The following is a 16,625-nucleotide window of genomic DNA, read 5'->3' as shown; positions in this document are numbered from 1 at the left end:
ACTCAGCTGGGGTGCGGAAATGGGTGGGGAGGGCACCGACACCGTGCGCTGACCCATCCTGGTCTCTGTGGGGCCCGCGGACACGTACAGCCGTGTACACGTTCACCTGACCCTTAGAGACAGATGCGTGCACACCTACGCACACTCCCATGCACAGGCTCTTCCGAAGTCATGGCAACTTTATTGTCAGTGGGGGCAGGGTGGCGGGAGGGGACCTCAGTCATGATAGAGGCGCAGGAGGCAGCCACGGAGGGTGCCCATGTAGCGGTCCCAGAGGGCCTGGTGCCTGTAATGATAACAGTAACAGTGACGGCTGCCTTCTACTGAATCCCTACTGCTTCTGAGCACTGCTCTGAGAGCTTCCTGTGCCTAAGTGCCCCTTCACGCCTCATAATATTCTTACGATCGTTATCATCACCATCTCCAGGTTCTATGGGGGAAACGGAGACATGGAGAGCTTAAGGAACCTACCCAAGGTCAGGTCACAGCTTCTAAGAGGTGGAGCCCACAGAGAGACTTCCACCCCTAGGACAGAACAGAGAACCCTGAGTCTGCAGGAGGGCTAGGCCCTGGCAGAAGGCTGGCTACGGCAAGGACAAGCTGGAAAGGAGGCCTGGGGTCTCTCACCGGAAACCATCCAGGGAGTGGACGGATGCCGAATACTGATTCAGGAAGAGCCGCACATCATTCAGTGGCCAGTGGTCAGAACGGCAGGGTTCCACGAACTGTGGGCCCAAGGAAACATCTAGGATTGGTACAGCCCAGGGACAGGCCAGGTTAGGGAATCAGAGGACGGCAAGCAGGACAGCTCACCTTCTCCACGAGGTCCACAAACAGGTCTCTGACATCCTTATTGTGGGTCAGCTTGGCGGCCACGTTCACCAGCCCCCGGGACAGGTTCTGTGGGGCAAGGAGCCTGGGAGTTCTGCCCTCTGTCCCAGAGCCTGGAGGCTGAGCCCAGAGGCTGGAGGAGGGGTAGGGCCCTTCCCAAATCTATCCACCTCCCTCAATCAAATAACTCCCCAATGTCCAGGAGCTGACTTTCCCCTCCCAGGTGGGTGGAAGGGGCGGCCGACTACCTGCCGGTCAATGTCCGGCATGAGCAGAGTTGCCCAATGGGGACAGTGCACTGAGGCCGACGATGCCCAAAGGACAGAGGCTGGGTTGGGCCACAGACCTTGAAGTTGGCTTCCATCTCAGAGAAGACACCAAGCTTCCCCCGGAGGGCAGTGCACACCAGGCTGTAGGGAGATAGGGTAAGCCCAGAGCCGCCTGGGCCCCCACTCGGGCCCCACCCTGTGGACTCCCCAGGGTCACCTCTTATGCAGGTCCAGGAGGTCTTTGTCAGCCACAAGCATCTTGAGCTCCTTCAAGTCTTGGAGAAACTCCTTGTCTAAATCCACATCCATGTCAGCCACCTGGGAGTCTGGAGGAGGCCCAGCAAGGGAGTTGGGGCAGGGGGTAAAAACCCCTCCAGGGACCTCCTGAGCCTTCCACACCCACCACCTCAGCGAACCCCACGAAGAGGAAGTGTCAGAAAGGTGGAGTGATTTGTCCCAGGCTGCAGAGAAGTAGCAGGCCCTTTGTCTGCAGACAAGGTGTGCATGGGGACACTGGACTGTGTCCAGAGGTGGCTGCGGTGGGGGCACTGAAGAGAAAGGATGCCGAAGACTGGGGCCCGCAGGAGAAACTGCGGGTGGCGAGCCAGGCCCTGAGAAGGTGGGGAGGTATCTGGGCACCAAGGTCAGCGGGGGCCTCACCGACGGCTCCGAGGGTCCAGTTCTGGATCATGAGCTCAGCACAGAAGGCAAAGTCACCAAAGCTCAGATACTGCAGTTTTTTCTTCCCCGTCTCAAAGCGGTTGTTGGCAAAGAAGACAATGGCCGCATAATCCCTGGAGGGAGGGGAGAGGGGACCTGTCAGGGTTTGAGATTCCTTTTTAGCAAGCAGCTCCCACCTGCAGCACTGGCTGGGCATTGGAGTTCTGGCCTATCTCTGCCCCAACTCACTATGTGACAAGTTAAAGTCCCTTCTCCCTGGGCTTCCTCACCTGCCTAAAGAGAAAGTTTCAGCCCAGGTCTGCTAAGGGATACAGAGGGAGACCACGAGGGTGAATTGCGATTTACTGGGTACTCCCTAAGCCCCAGGGGTGGCACCATGGACTTCATATGCAGCATAGCTCACAACAACCCCACTGGTAAGTGGCCAGGCTGGGATTTGAAACCAGGCCAATCTGATCCAAAGCACAGACTAAAAGTAGGATAATCATCCCCAATACAGCCAGAAGATCAAGTGGGTTGGGGTGGGGAAGGTAGAGCCGCCTCATGGCCCAAGGAGAGTGTGCAGGAAGGGGAGACGGCTGGCTCCTTGCCCAGCCCCTCACCTGGCCAACCGGTCAGAAAGGAGAAAGTGTTGCTGAATGTTGTCCACCAGGGAGCCCCGCATTTCCTCCACCACCTTGAAGACTCGCTTAAAGTTGTCAAACTGTAGGGCAGTTAGGGGAGGAGGGAGGACTGGTCAGAGGCTGGTCACCCAATAAACCGATTGAACATCCCTCCCTCAACTGTCCATCTATCCAGTCAGCGGAGGCCGACACAGCCTGTGGTATTCTTCAGTAAACTATTAATTGTTAATACCTGTTGTCCATTCAACCACGTTGCCTTGGATAAATGTTTCCTCACTCCTACCTCTGAATTCCCCCTATTTTAGCATCATGCTCTCCAGTTCTCCAGGAGTTGTGCTGAAACTGACCCTCTTGGCTAAGGTCCAGGAAGTAAAAAAATGAACAAATGCTAAACTGCACAGAGGGAGCGAACAAGAGACACAGAGAAAAGATACTAAAGGCCAGAAGAAGGGTTACTTCTCCCTGTACCACCAGAAAGGCTTGTGGAGGAGGCGGCATCTAATCCCCCTGCTTTGTACTTCAAGGGGGAGACAAGGCCAAGAATAGCACCCTGGGGGGCGCCTGGGTGGCGCAGTCGGTTGAGCGTCCGACTTCGGCCAGGTCACGATCTCACGGTCCGTGAGTTCGAGCCCCGCGTCGGGCTCTGGGCTGATGGCTCGGAGCCTGGAGCCTGTTTCCGATTCTGTGTCTCCCTCTCTCTCTGCCCCTCCCCCATTCATGCTCTGTCTCTCTCTGTCCCAAAAATAAAAAAAAAAAAAAAAAAAAAAAGAATAGCACCCTGGAAGTAGGAGGAGCATGAGCAAGAAAGCCACCGGCTGGAAAAATGTAAGCCAAGAAGGGTTGGCAGGGACCAGATCACACGAGAGTAAGAAGGTCAAGGCCGAAGAGTATGGCCACTATCCAGGATGGAGTGGGAGCCAATTAAAGTTTATGAGGAGGGGAAAGCTACGCTCAGATCTGAGCTTCTGAAAGAATAGCTCCCGCAGAGTGTAGGAGATGGTTTGGAAGTTGCAAAAAGATGCGAGAGGAGACTGGGTAGGAAGCCCTTGCCACAACCAGAGGTGGGGAAGGAGAAAGGCGCTGGGGCAGTGACCAAACAGACGGAGTGAAGGGGCAGACTGGACATGGGATGTTGTGTTAGGGAGCGGTGGGGGGGGGGGGGCAGTGCCCACTTGTCTCCGGCAGCTCTTGAGGGTGATGCCTGTTTTGGTGCTGATGTCATCCAGGTCTTTCTTGGTGCCCTTGGACAGCTTCTTGCCCAGGACCTCCCGCACAAAGGCCTCATCAAAGGCATAGTACCTGCGTGGAGGCAGAGGACACCACTGACTTTCCATATAGGAGGGGAAAGGGGGTCTGGCAGCGCCTAAGTGTGGCCCCTCCTGCTCACAACTTTCCATCCCGGCCCGGGCCTCAGTTGCGGCCTGCAAAATGGGTCAGACTGGTGGGCGTCCCCACCTCTCGATGAGCAACGCCTGTCGGGACGGCGGGATCTGGAAGATGAGCTGGTGCAACAGCTTGGGCGGCGCGTGCAGCAGGCGCTCGAGCATGTGGAAAGTACGGTAGTGGTCCATGGTGTCACTCTGGAGCACCGCTGCCGTCGCGCCCGTCTGCTCCAAGATTCCCGAGCGCACCCTCAGGGACACCGCGTCGCTCACTAGGGAGTCGGAGCTAGCATTAGGACCGGCTCGGCCGAACCCACAGACCCTCCCGGGATCCCAGCTCCAACTCCCACACATCCCTTACTCTCTCCGCCCACCTCCCCATAGGACGCCCGAGTCCTGGCTCCGCCCCCTCTCCCAGCCCAAACAACCGCCCCTTCTGGGCCGCTCCGTAGACGGCCCCCCACACACCCGAGTAACCGTCCAGCCAGAGGCGATACACGTCCTCGTCGATGAGCGTCGTGTTCCCCACGAAGATATCCAGTTCGCTGGTCATGGCGACGCCCGGACCCGGGCGCGGCTGCAGCGCCCCGGCTGGAGCGAGCACTGCCCCGGGCCGGGCGCGCCGCCGGCGGGTTACTTCCGGGAACGCGGAGCTTCGTCTCCCGGCACCCGGAGCCAGAGAAGGACCACTTCCGGGACAGAGGGGGTGGGGGCAGAAGCGGCGAAGGAAGAGGAATGGCTCCTCCCCGCGGCGGGAGGGGCAATCTCAGGTCCCTTGTCCCCGCCCCCTGTCCTAACCACCCCCCCAATCCTATCCTGGCCCAGTTTGCAGGAAGACGTTGGGAGTCGAGGCCAGCGGCCAGTCTCCCTTGCCCCTGTAACCTTCCCTCTCACTTCCTCCAGGCTTTTCTCCCACTTTCTCTGCCCTTTTCCGGGCCTCCCTATTTTGACCCGTATCCTAAATGTGGTGGTTTCACAGGTCTCTCTCCTAAATCTTTTCTGTGCAAAAAATAGGTCTGACCTGACTTCCAAGGGCCCTTACTGGGAGTCCCTCAGGGCAACCTGCCGATGAGCACCTCTTCCGGGCATGGGCCATTTCTTCCTATGGCTTTAAACCCCGCCCCCCGCCCCCCCCGCCCCCCCCCCCCCGCCCCCGCCCTCCCCACCACTGATGACCTCTCTTACTCTGCAGCTCAGAGCTCTGCCTGGAAGTCCACATCAGGAGGGCCGTCCATCCGCAGGTCTTTTCAGGCTGTCTGCCCCCTACAGGCCCCTCAAAAGCCAGACCGACCTTTTTCCAATCTGTTTCTGTCCTGCGTTCCTATCACAGTGAAGTCCCAACATTCACCCAGTTCTGATGCCACAAAACCTGAGCTTTCTCCCAGACTCATCTCTCCTCACATTTAGTTCTGCTGATTTGCCTCCTGAATATTTCTGGGATGCTTTGTCCTCTCCATCCCCACTGGCACTGTCCCAGTCCAGTCCTGCGTAGCTCTGTCTCTCCCATTGATACAGTGTTCTTACTAATCTCCCTGCCTACATACATCCTTTCCCCAGGGTCCATCCCACACAGAGCAGCCTGAATAATTTTTTTAGTGCGTATTATAGTTTAATTACTTTTTTTGAGAAGGAGGGAGTGCATGCGTGTGCAGGGGAGGGGCAGAGAGAGAGAGAGAGAGAGAGAGAGAGAGAGAGAGAATCTGAAGCAGGTCTCATGCTCAGCTTGTAGCCTGAGGCAAGGGTCAGTCTCATGACCCCCAGATCGTGACCTGAGCCGAAATCAAGAGTTAGATGCTTAACAGACTGAGCCACCCAGGTACCCCAATGCATACATATTTAAAATGTTAATCCCCCCCACCTAAAATCTTTACTGGCCTGTGGAAACACTCCAGCCAACTACCTTTGTTGCTTCTTTTCCTCACTTTATCACTTTCTCCACACACGTACCTTTCGAAAACATCGAGCTACTCTCACTGTTCCTGAAGCAGCTGGCCCCCAATGTCTTTCACCATGCTCTTCCCACTCCCTGAAGTAGCTCTATTTGGCAAAGGCCTATACTTCTTTCAAGGCCCCACAGATGATCACCTCTTTGAGAAAACCTTTTTTGGGGGGGTGGAGGTCCCTCAGACCATGCTCCTCCCCCGTTTGCTTCCTGTTTAACACAGCCTGTCTCCCCTGCTAGATTACAACCTGTTTGAGGACAGGATCAGACTCTTAGCCAAGTTTATTTCTGCACAGTTTCTGCACACAATAAAAGTTTATTGAACAAATGAATCCTTGTGTGTGCCTTCCCCCGAGGCAGGAAACCGGTCCATGAGAGGGTAGGCTGATCCGTGAGGCAGGCACATTTGGACTCAGGGTTCCCAAGAGCTGGGAGCGATGTTCAGGGAGCCAAGACTCTCGAGTATGAACTAAGCCAGGAAAGATGGAAACGAGATCCTTCTGGGTTCCGTCGGGAGGTGGACACGAGAGTCGACGGCCCATGCCGGAGTCTTGGTTCCTGAGAAGGAGCCGCGAGGCCTAGGCTAGGGCTTGAGGAGGTTTGGAAGTGGGAGGTACAAAGCGCCTAGTTTGGGGGTGACTGTCGGGGAAGGTGGTGGCGCTGGGACCCAGTGTCCACGAGGGTCAGTCGTTCCGCGGTCCGGAAGGGGCAGAGAAGGGTCTCCCTCTCTCTCTCTCTGTCTATTCTGCGGTCAAGTCCCGCCCCTTTCCGGGGAGGCTTCCTGGATTGGCTGTCCTTCCTTTACGTCACACGACCCCGCCCCGGCGCGCGCCCCGCCGCGTGCCCACCCCTGGGCGGCTGGTGCAGCCTACGCTTGCCCGACCACAGCCTGCCGCCCGCGGAGCCGGAGCCCAAGCCCTAGCGCGCCGGGCTGGACGTGGGGCTCCTGGGCCGCGGCGGCGGGCAGGCGATGCTCCAGAGGCCTGAGCAGCCATGGAGGCCGAGGCGGGCGGCCTGGAGGAGCTGACGGACGAGGAGATGGCGGCGCTGGGCAAAGAGGAGCTGGTGCGGCGCCTGCGACGGGAGGAGGCGGCGCGCCTGGCGGCTCTGGTGCAGCGCGGCCGCCTCATGCAGGAGGTGAATCGGCAGTTGCAGGGTCACCTGGGCGAGATCCGCGAGCTCAAGCAGCTTAACCGGCGCTTACAGGCCGAAAACCGCGAGCTGCGCGACCTCTGCTGCTTCCTGGACTCGGAGCGCCAGCGCGGGCGGCGTGCCGCGCGCCAGTGGCAGCTCTTCGGGACCCAAGCATCCCGAGCGGTGCGCGAGGACTTGGGCGGTTGTTGGCAGAAGCTGGCCGAGCTGGAGGGCCGCCAGGAGGAGCTGCTGCGGGAGAACCTGGCGCTTAAGGAGCTCTGCCTGGCTCTGGGCGAGGAGTGGGGCCCCCGGAGCGGCCCCGGCGGCGCGGGGGGCTCAAGCGCCGGGCCGACACCCGAGCTCGCTTTGCCCCCCTGCGGGCCCCGCGACCTGGGCGATGGAAGCTCCAGCACGGGCAGCGTGGGTAGTCCCGACCAATTGCCCCTGGCCTGCTCCCCAGATGACTGAGGGCTCGGCTTCCTTCTTGTCGACGCCCGACCAGATTGCTTCCCAAAGCGCAGGGACTGCGGTGGACCTCGGGACCTAGACGCCGTCCCCCCTCGCACGACGGGCCGCTGGCATGGATTTGGAAACTCTGGCACTGAGGAGGGCCCCTTGCTCTCGCTGGTGTGGCGGCAGGGGAACTGGATGCTGGAGAGAAGGGACTTGCCGGGGACGGGGTGGGGGCTAATAAACTGGAACGGAAGCAGAGCCCTTGGCCTGGGCAGCGTCTCTTTGGGACTCGCCGTGGTGGGGACGCGGGCGGGGACGTTGAGACGGGGTACCATTCCCATCCGGAGGGGCTGCAGAACTAACGTGGCCGACCCTCGCTACCTCAAGCCTGGGACGGGATGTGGGACCGTGGTAAACCACTGGCTCCCCCCATCAGGCCTCGGAACAGGCCGTATTCTGGCCCCTGAAGTGGCTCCAGCTCCCTTCCCGGCTCCTTCCTGTCCAAGACAATGGGGCAGGAAGCAGGTGTTGGGGGCCTAGAACCCACTCAGCGACCTCCCCTGAGGCTGGAAGGGGCATAAGAGCGCCCTCCTGTGGCACACGCAGGAGCGCTGTGGGCCCGCATCCGGAGGAAGACGATAATCCTTTGGCTTGCACCCAACAGCAGCACTCTGTTCCTCCTCTCAATGCTGGAGATGAGGCAGAGCAGATGTAACCTCTTTTGTCAGGTAAGACAATTGAGGTCTAGAAATATCAAATAGTTTGTCCAAAGTCATGCAGTAAGTCCGTGGAGCTGAGACTGGAGCCTAGGGCTTCTGATTTCAAATATTCTCCCTTTAGCCTCTGGGTTCAATGAGACCAGGCCAGAGCTTCAAGCCTTTTATTCCATTTTGGCAGGTTTGTATAAAAATACTCTCTGTAGGAAAATAAATAGCAGCTGCCTTCGTTGTGGAGGCTTGGATTCCCTGGAGCTAAAGTCTTCTCAGAGCTGGGGGCTGCAGGTCAGCTCATCACAGAAGCCTCTGACACCCTCCTGCCATTCAGGAGGGGCCAGCAGAATGCCCTGGTTCAATCACTTGGTGCTGCTGGCAGCGTGGGGCTGGGTGAGTTAGTGTTCTAGGCTGGTAGAGTATCACCTGTCAGAGTAGGATCGGGTGGATCACAGGAAGAGGGTGATGAAGACTGTAGGTGTGGTCTGGAGGGAGTTAGGGCTCTAGAGGACCTCTAGGGAGTCACAAAGTCCTTTGGGGCTGCCGGGAGTTCTCGCGAACAAATAGGAAATCTTTTGTCTCTGATTTAGTGCAAATTGCTAGAGAAGCCAGCTCTAGAAAAACCGTGGGCAGCGTTGGTGGCCCCAAGCTGGCTCTACTAGGAAGCAAAATATGCTCAGTCTCATCTGGAGGCATGGAGAAGAACCTGCTGGGCTTGGGCATGGGATACGGTCCAGACCAGCTGGACCAGTGGGTGGGAAGGCATTGGCTAGGGTGGCACCCGTGGGTAGGGATGCTAGTTTGCCTCATAAGGCAAGGAGGGTGGGAGAGCCCAGAGGGTCGGAGGATGGGTCCCCGCTGCTGCTGCTACTCCTGCGATGGGCTGAGGCACAGGGCTCAGGGGTGCTGGGGTAGGTGAAGACAGGGCTAGGGGTGAAAGGAGTCAGGGAGGGTGTGGTCATGAGCGTGGGGGTGTGCAATGCTTCAGGTTCAAGCACAGGCCCCGAGGAAAGAGAGATACATGGTACAGGGCGGGAGGGGGCTGGTGGTGGGCTGCTGGTGCCGCTGGTACCGCCTGTGTCGCCAGTGTCCCTCTCCGTGGCCCCCTCCGGGATTTTGCAGATGGGACGGTGGGCTTCGAGCACCAGCTCCAGACGCTCCTTCTGCTTCTGCAGCTCCTCAATCTCTCGCTGCAGACCAGATTTCTCGTCCTCCAGTTTGTCAGTCTCCTGTAGAGGGTTGGAAGAGGAGTTAGAAGAGGAGGGCGGAATACCGCGTAGCCTCGGGGAGGTGGTGGTAACTGGGGGGGGGGGGGGGGGGGGAGGTTACGGGGCTGGGTCTCCAGCGAGTCTGGACTACAACTCCCATGAGGCCTTGGGAGAAATCCGGCACGACTCCCATCAGGCCCGGGAGCATTTTTTTTTTAGGAGATCGTTGGCCGAAGCTTTAACTCTTCTGCTCTGCTGGAGTGAGACGCGCTGTAACTAATTTTTAATCGCTTTTTCGTCATTGTTGTTTCCGAAGGGCTGCACCTCCGACGGGGTGCTGGGGGTGGGGGTGGGGGGGGGAACTTCATACACCGGCGCCCCTGGGGCCGGGCAGGCTCGGGGGAGCCGCGCCCCTCTGAGGTTCGGTGGGCCCGGGCCTCGACTCCCTCCGCACCAGCCAGTGCTCACCGCCTGCAGGAAGTCGGTCAGTTCCTTCCTCCGGTTCCTGCACTTGGCCGCGGCCAGCTTATTTCTCTCGCGCCTCACTCGACGGCGCTCCTCCTCCTCCGGGCTGATCTGGGGTGGGGGTGGGGTCGGGGATGGGGTAAAAGGATCAGTGAGGTAGACCCTGGGCCACTGGCTTGCCCGGCACTCGCCTCTTGAGGTGGCCCAGTGCTGGGACCCTAGCGGAGGACATAGCAGCGTGGGGCGCCCCCGGGCTGCGCTTCAGGGACCACTGCACGGCGACCCGTTCCCCGCATTCACGCTTTAGTAAATTTGAATTAATCACACTTCCTCCTCGCACCCAGCTTTTGCCTCCTCTGATTACCCTCTCAGAGTGCTCCCCCCACACACGCACACACGCCACAAACCTTCAACCTCCTCCCCCATCTCTCAGGACTCCACTGAGATACCCCCGCCTCCAGGAAGCCTTCTCTCATTCCCTGGCCAGAAGTGGCCTTTCTTCCTCTGAGCCCCTGGGACCCAGCCTCTCTTTTTCGAAAGACCCTCATCCTTTTCAGTCTCTTGATAACCAAGCGTGCTCTTCCCCAGGGGCTGTAAGCACTAGGAGGGGTTAATGAGTGTTGCCGCTGAGTAAATTATTTATTGGGAGCCTATTACATACAAGCTAAGAGCTTCACACAGATTCTGAACCCAACTTCCCATGTAAGGAACTAAAGCCCGGAGACGATGAATAACTCGTTTATGGTCCCAGAGCTGAAATGAAAATCCACTCACTTTATTCAACATAAAGTTGAGAGGCCCACAGATGAAGACCACCTCCCCCAAAAGGGGAGCTTACAGCCCCAGTCTAGGAGGACTCAGGAACAAGGAGCCACCCTCAGGACTGGACTGAAGGAGGGAAGTCCAGCAGCCTGCCTCTGGGGCCCAGCACGGTCTTCTTCTCCAGTTGGTCACAAAGGGCAACCATGCTGTTTCTGGGAAAACCACCCCTGTCTAATTGCACATCTTTCCCAAGATCCTGACCTCTCTCCTCATCTTCTACCTTGCTGTCAGGGCAAGCTCTTTAATGGGCCACTCCCTTCAAAGACCCTCTGTCTCTGGGGCGCCTGGGTGACTCATTCGGTTAAGGCGTCCAGCTTTGGCCCAGGTCAGGATCTCACAGTTCGTGAGTTCGAGCCCTCCATCCGGATCTCTGCTGTCAGCACAGAGCCCGCTTGGGATCCTCTCTTTCCCCACCCCTCTCTCTGCTCCTTACCCACTCATTCTCTCACAAATAATAAACAAACAAACAAACAAATAAATAACCCTCTCGTTTATTTTGGTAAAGACTTTCTTAGCAGTGTAAAGGCAGGAACCCTGGTTGGGGAGCCGAGAGTTCCCAGCTCACTCTGCTTCAAGCCTCTGTTAGCTCTGGATGAGACAGTGTGGCTTGATGGTTAGGATCTGACTTTAGAATTGAAAAGACCTGTCTCATTACTCACTACTTGTGGGATTTGGGGCAAGTGACTACCTCTGTTGTGCCTTCATTTCCCTAGTGATAAATTGGAGAAAACCGGAGTGCATTCCCCAGAGGCTTTTTGTAAGGATTAAGTAGGATGGGGAACCTGAAACCCAGAGAGTAGCTGTAGAGAACCCTCTCTTTCCATTCTCTCCCCAGCTACACTGACTCATTAGCTCAGCCTCTCCATATACGTCAGCAGGTGGAGCCCCTCTACTGTCCACACACCTTTCCACACGTACCCCTTACACATTCTCACCTCTACCTCCATTCTTGCTCCTCCCTTCTTCTCCGCCGGGAATGTCTTTTTCTTCATCTCGACCCATGCAAATTCTACCCATCCTTCTACACTACTGTACCTCCACTTCCAGAAAGCTTTCCCTGATCTAGGGGTGACCTCTGCCCTCTGCTGGATCACCCCAGGGCCTCCTATCGCTTTCTGCCTTGGCCAATAGTCACCAGCGGCCCTACCCACCTGCCTAGTGTTCTTTTAAGGAAGAACTTGTCCTCTGCACCTCAGCACCCCGGTAGGCATCAGAGCCAGCGCCACAATGCCTCTGCTACTTACCTGCTCACAGGGCCTGCGACGGACCCCTGGAGGTGGCCCTAGGGCCCTGATGACTCCTGGCCGGGGCTGGGGGGGGCTGTACTGGGGGTAGGCCAGGGGCCTGGGATAGCTGCTGCTGGGTCCCAGGAAGTGAGGCTGTACCATCCACTGCAGTTCCTGGCTGCCACTCACGGCATTGATGCTTGGCACGAGGTGGAACTTCTGAGGGGCGAGAAACGGAGGGGCCAAGGATGAGGTCTCTGCGGATTGAGGGGCTTCCGCTGGACAGAAACCACACTGCCATCTACCCTCGATGCAGCTGCTGGTTCTGGGAGCCCAGAAAGCACAACTGGGCAGCCAGAGAGACTAACTTGGCGATAAATCCCTGCTCACGAGCTGTGTGACTTGGGGCAGGTCTCGTAACCTTGCTGTGCCTTCATTTCCCCATCAGAACTAATACTTATAATAAAGTATGAATTCTAGGCACAGTCCCAACCACTTTACAAATACTGAGTCATAATTTGCACAACAGCGTCTTCATTTTCAGACAGGAAAACAGTTGTCCACAGACACACAGCCGGCAAGCGGGAAGTGGAGTTTGGACCCAGGCAGTCAGGCTCTTAACTGCTCCTGTACCCTGCCTGAGTCTCATCTGCACAAAGGGGATAATTCCAGTTCCTATCTCCAAGGGTGGCTGTGAGAGTCAGATGAAAGAATGTGTGTGACAGAGCCTGGTAAGTGGCAGGTAGGTGCCCAATGAACAGGGGCTGTGGTGGGCAAGAACCACTACCCTGGGTTTAGGCTGACCCAGCTAGCTCCTTAGCTCAGCCACTTACTGGCCAAGACTCTGGGCAAGTCATGGAACTTCAATGTACATTAGTTTCCTTGTTTTGTTTTTTTTTAATTAAAAAAAAAACATTCATTTTTTTAAGAGTGAGAGAGACAGAGTGTGAGCGGGGGAGGGGCAGAGAAAGAGGGAGACACAGAATGCAAAGCAGGTTCCAGGCTCTGAGCTGTCAGCACAGAGCCCGACACGGGGCTCGAACTCATGAACTGTGAGATCATGACCTGAACTGAAGTCAGCCGCCTAACCGACTGAGCCACCTAGGTGCCCCTCCTTGTCTTTTAATATTGTCCTAGGTGAGGATTATGACATCTCATTGATGCTAAGAAATGCCCTTTAGTAGCTCTGAAATCATAGTTCAATGGCAACTTTAGAAAAATTTAGTGGCACAAAATAATGGGTTTTTAAACCAATGAAATCTTAGATTCTGTGAAATACGGTAAATGAGGTAGAAACCGCTGTTCTGGCTGCACTGTTTGCTCTGCCTGTATTACCTGCCAAGATTTTCTTTCCGCCAGAAATCTGAGGAAGGGGTTGAGATGGGGGCTCAGTGTTTGGGGAGGAGAACTGGGTTCAAGCCCTGGGGCTGGGCTCTGGGTGTGGGTGCCCGGTCCTCCGGGAAGCGCGCCACAAGCCCAGGCAAGTCCAGACAGCGATGTCCCCGGCCCAGCTCTGCGGGCCCAGTGGCCCAGGGACCCCAGTTCCGGGACCGAGGTACCGCCGGCGGCATCTCTCTCTCCCGAGGTTGTCCGGGCCGGGGCCGCTCCGGGCCAGGAAGGGAGGGGCGCCCCGGGTGAGTCAGCCACCGTGACTCGGCCGCTGTGACTCGGCGGAACGGACGCCGAGCGACACGTGCGCGCTGCCCGCCGACAGGAAATGGGCACCTGCGGCCACCCATGTCCCCCCAGCCTGCAGCGGGCGCCGTTTGGTGCCGGGAGTCGAGGGGCGCGGGAGTTGTCCGCTGCATGACCCCGCGCACGTCCCGGCATCCCGCAGTCTCCATGGGGCCCCAGCTTGTAAAGGGGTCAAAAACCAGTCTCCCGGAGCCCGACGGATTCCACTGCGTCAAGAAGGGGATAGGGACTTGGCGACGGGGGAGAGAGGGACAGACAAACGGACAGACACACAGACGGTCACGGACAGTGCTGAGGATTCCCAGTCTGTCGGAGTTAGCCTGCCGGTGGATCCCGCCTCCCTCCTGTGTGGGAACATCTCGGCCTCCCAGGAATTTAGTCCGAGATGGATCAGACCCTCTGATCCAGTCCGAGGTGGGACCAATCCCGGACTAAGGGGCGCCCTTCTGGCGCAGACAGGACAAAAGTAAGCGTGGACGGGAGAAAAGTTGGAAGGTAACAGAGACGGAGGGACAGATAGCAGACAGCGGAGGAAGAGGGGTGAGCGACAGAGGGGACGTCCGTAGATCTTTGTTGCGCCCACCGCGCGCGTTCCCCTGGGCTTGCGGGGGGGAAATGTGCCTCTAGACCGCGGAGAACGGGCAGCATCCGCGGCCACGGCCACGGCCACAGCCACAGCCACAGCCACAGCCACGGCCCCAGATCCAGTCCCTACTCCCGTTCCCGGTCCCAATCCCAGAGTGTGCAGGAGCCGACCGCAGCGTCCCAGGCGCTGTCCACCCGGGATCCCCCAGCGTCGGGTCCCTCTCACCTGCTGGCCTGAAGTGGGGGGCTGCGCCGGGCCGCCGTACGCACCGCCGGCCCCGGAGCTCGGTCCGGGTTCCCCGAAGTCTCGGAACATGCCCTGGCTGGCTGCTCTGTGGGGTCCGCGTCGGCGGCTTGGGTTCTGACTCACTTGCTCCTCGCGGGAGTCTTTTCTTTTATGAATGAAAAGGGCTCGGGCTGAACCACTTCAGTTGGGAGGGGGGGGCGGGCGTTTCTCCGGCCCTGGACACCTCGGGGCTCCACCTCTCCAGACGCCCCGCCTTTTGCCAGCCCGCCCCGAACTTTTCGACGCCTCCCACCGTCCGGTGGCCGCCTTTTCGTGCGGGGAAAGGGACGGACCTGGCGTCCCCCGCGGCAGCGGCGGGCCCGCCCTCTCTGACGTAGTTGCCCATACATGGTGCGGTTTCCTCGCCGCGCCCAGGTGGAGCCGAGGATTCCCCCGCGGATTGACGCACCTGCGAGCAGCTGGGCGCCCCGCCCCCCGGGGCCGCCGCCTCGGGCCCGCCGTCGCCCTCCCCGCCGCCCGCGCCGCGAAGCCCGGGCTGGCCTCGGTTTTTGCCTCCGTCAGATGGGGCGAAACCATCACCTAGCTGCCTTGCAGCGCGTGGGAGGTCGGGGTGAAGAATGAGAAAGGGGCCCGGAGACAGTAAAGGGGGTTATTCATGTGATTGTTGCTACGGGTTTACTTACCGGGTGTTTATTTCATGCCAGGGACCGTTGCTACTGCCGTCCCAGGCTTCACGGTGGTGGCCCGAGGCGCTTCTGCTGGCCTTGTTTTAAGGTTCAGGCACACTAAAAAGTGGATAAACGACAGAGCAGGGTTACCGAAAGGGCGATATAGTTCAGACGCTTACAACGAGCAAGTTCGTGGTTTGAACTGCCCACAAAAACAATGCCATAGAATCGTGCCACTGGTAGGATCATTTCCGAAGTTAGAGCAAGTTTTAATTCAGAGCTTCTCTAAACGGCGAGAGGCTGCGGGGGGCCCCGGTTATCCAGTGGTCTGACAAATACCATCTTCTTTCATTTTTTTAATTTTTATTAAAAAATGTTTAATGTTTATTTGGTTTTGAGATAGAGAGAGACAGAGCATGCGCTGGGGAGGGGAAGAGAGGGAGACACAACCGGAAGCAGGGTCCTGGCTCCAAGCTGTCCGCACAGAGCCCAATGCGGAGCTCAAACCCATGAACCGTGAGATCATGACCTGAGCTTAAGTCGTAAACCCAACTGACTGAGCCATCCGGGCACCCCAGTGCCATCTTGTTTAAATACTATCACTGCTTGGGGCGCCTGGGTGGCTCAGTTGGTTAAGCAGTCGACTTCAGTCAGGTCATGATCTCGCGGTCCGTGAGTTCGAGCCCCGCGTCGGGCTCTGTGCTGACAGCTCAGAGCCTGGAGCCTGTTTCAGATTCTGTGTCTCCCTCTCTCTCTGAACTTCCCCCATTCATGCTCTGTCTCTCTCTGTCTCAAAAATGAATAAACATTAAAAAAAAAATAAATAAATACTATCACTGCTCTTTGGGAACTGCGTGGTCACCAGCCTTGTTTGGAGATCATGTCCAAGGTCTGTGTGAACGTGAGGCCAGGGCCAGATTTCAACAACCAAAGGCCAGCAACCTTGGGGAGTAGGTACCATCAGCATCCCCATTTCACGTGTGGGGAAACTGAGGCCAACAGGTATTGAAATGAAGTGGCGAGGGGCGCCGGGGTGTCTCAGTCCGTTGAGCATTTGTCCGACTCTTGATTTCGGCTCAGGCCATGATCTCGTGGTTTGTGAGTTCAAGCCCCACACTGGGCTCTGCGCTAACAGTGCGGAGCCTGCTTGAAATTCTCTCTCTGCCCCTCCCCCGCTCGCTCACGCACACCTCTCTCTCTCTCTCTCAAAAAGAAATGAACATTTAAAACAAAAAAGAAATGAAGCACTTAATATCACTGATCGAGTGGTTGACGCAGGTTGCCAAACCAGGGCTGTGGGAGCTCCAGGCTCAGACGAGCTCTCTCAAAGGCTCACGGACGCGTTTTCACGGGTACAGAAGGTCTGTGCTGAGAGGACCACCCCAAAGCTTCTCTGTTTCCTCCCACTGTGCAGATGGGAAAACTAAGGCCTAGAGAGAGTAAGGGGCTACCAGTGTCACACAACTACAGAAAGACAGCTGGGCTCTCCTGCTGTCCACTGCTACCCCCATTTGATGCGCTCGAGTTTTGTTCTCAGGGAAGGAAGATTCCAGGGAAGCGGGTTCCTGGGCCGTCTTCCTTGGGCCAGGTGTCTGTGGGGGCACTCGGGACTCAGGGACAGAAGGCCAGCTTGGGCCTGGGCTTCCGGTGCCAGAGTTACCATTTTCTGTCTCCGTGACCCTGG

The 16,625-nt window shown here is 57.7% G+C and overlaps 3 protein-coding genes across 3 annotated transcripts; 1 reads left to right on the top strand and 2 right to left on the bottom strand.

Moving 5' to 3' along the window:
* Nucleotides 1-161: 161 nt before the first annotated feature.
* On the bottom strand, nucleotides 162-4,452 carry FIBP (FGF1 intracellular binding protein). Its single transcript, XM_019415023.2, has 10 exons — nucleotides 4,255-4,452; nucleotides 3,860-4,058; nucleotides 3,577-3,703; nucleotides 2,384-2,484; nucleotides 1,761-1,894; nucleotides 1,318-1,426; nucleotides 1,178-1,241; nucleotides 814-900; nucleotides 628-725; nucleotides 162-286 (listed from the first exon to the last, which is right to left on the bottom strand). The coding sequence occupies exons 1-10, from the start codon at nucleotides 4,337-4,339 to the stop codon at nucleotides 217-219; spliced, it is 1,074 nt and encodes a 357-aa protein (XP_019270568.1). The 5' UTR covers nucleotides 4,340-4,452; the 3' UTR covers nucleotides 162-216.
* Nucleotides 4,453-6,544: 2,092 nt separating this feature from the next.
* CCDC85B (coiled-coil domain containing 85B) lies at nucleotides 6,545-7,573 on the top strand. Its single transcript, XM_019415026.2, has one exon. The coding sequence runs from the start codon at nucleotides 6,722-6,724 to the stop codon at nucleotides 7,328-7,330; it is 609 nt and encodes a 202-aa protein (XP_019270571.1). The 5' UTR covers nucleotides 6,545-6,721; the 3' UTR covers nucleotides 7,331-7,573.
* A 608-nt stretch (nucleotides 7,574-8,181) lies between these two features.
* FOSL1 (FOS like 1, AP-1 transcription factor subunit) lies at nucleotides 8,182-14,432 on the bottom strand. The gene is made up of 4 exons (XM_019415024.2): nucleotides 14,253-14,432; nucleotides 11,765-11,965; nucleotides 9,702-9,809; nucleotides 8,182-9,254 (listed from the first exon to the last, which is right to left on the bottom strand). The coding sequence occupies exons 1-4, from the start codon at nucleotides 14,340-14,342 to the stop codon at nucleotides 8,832-8,834; spliced, it is 822 nt and encodes a 273-aa protein (XP_019270569.2). The 5' UTR covers nucleotides 14,343-14,432; the 3' UTR covers nucleotides 8,182-8,831.
* Nucleotides 14,433-16,625: the final 2,193 nt, after the last annotated feature.

Source organism: Panthera pardus, unplaced genomic scaffold, assembly GCF_024362965.1.
Source record: "Panthera pardus isolate Hobbes unplaced genomic scaffold, ASM2436296v1 HiC_scaffold_12, whole genome shotgun sequence".
NCBI lineage: Eukaryota > Metazoa > Chordata > Mammalia > Carnivora > Felidae > Panthera > Panthera pardus.
This window is presented reverse-complemented; position numbering and strand designations above follow the sequence as displayed.

Excerpts from the sequence above, each read along its gene's own strand:
- FOSL1 (XM_019415024.2), bottom strand. The coding sequence starts at position 14,342 with ATGTTCCGAGACTTCGGGGAACCCGGACCGAGCTCCGGGGCCGGCGGT. Across the intron at positions 11,966-14,252 it reads CCCCCACTTCAGGCCAGCAG|AAGTTCCACCTCGTGCCAAG; the intron begins GTGAGAGGGACC and ends CTCGCCCCTCAG. Across the intron at positions 9,255-9,701 it reads TGACCGACTTCCTGCAGGCG|GAGACTGACAAACTGGAGGA; the intron begins GTGAGCACTGGC and ends AACCCTCTACAG.
- CCDC85B (XM_019415026.2), top strand. The coding sequence starts at position 6,722 with ATGGAGGCCGAGGCGGGCGGCCTGGAGGAGCTGACGGACGAGGAGATG.
- FIBP (XM_019415023.2), bottom strand. The coding sequence starts at position 4,339 with ATGACCAGCGAACTGGATATCTTCGTGGGGAACACGACGCTCATCGAC. Across the intron at positions 4,059-4,254 it reads CTGGCTGGACGGTTACTCGG|TGAGCGACGCGGTGTCCCTG; the intron begins GTGTGTGGGGGG and ends CCGACTCCCTAG. Across the intron at positions 1,242-1,317 it reads CTCCTGGACCTGCATAAGAG|CCTGGTGTGCACTGCCCTCC; the intron begins GTGACCCTGGGG and ends ATCTCCCTACAG.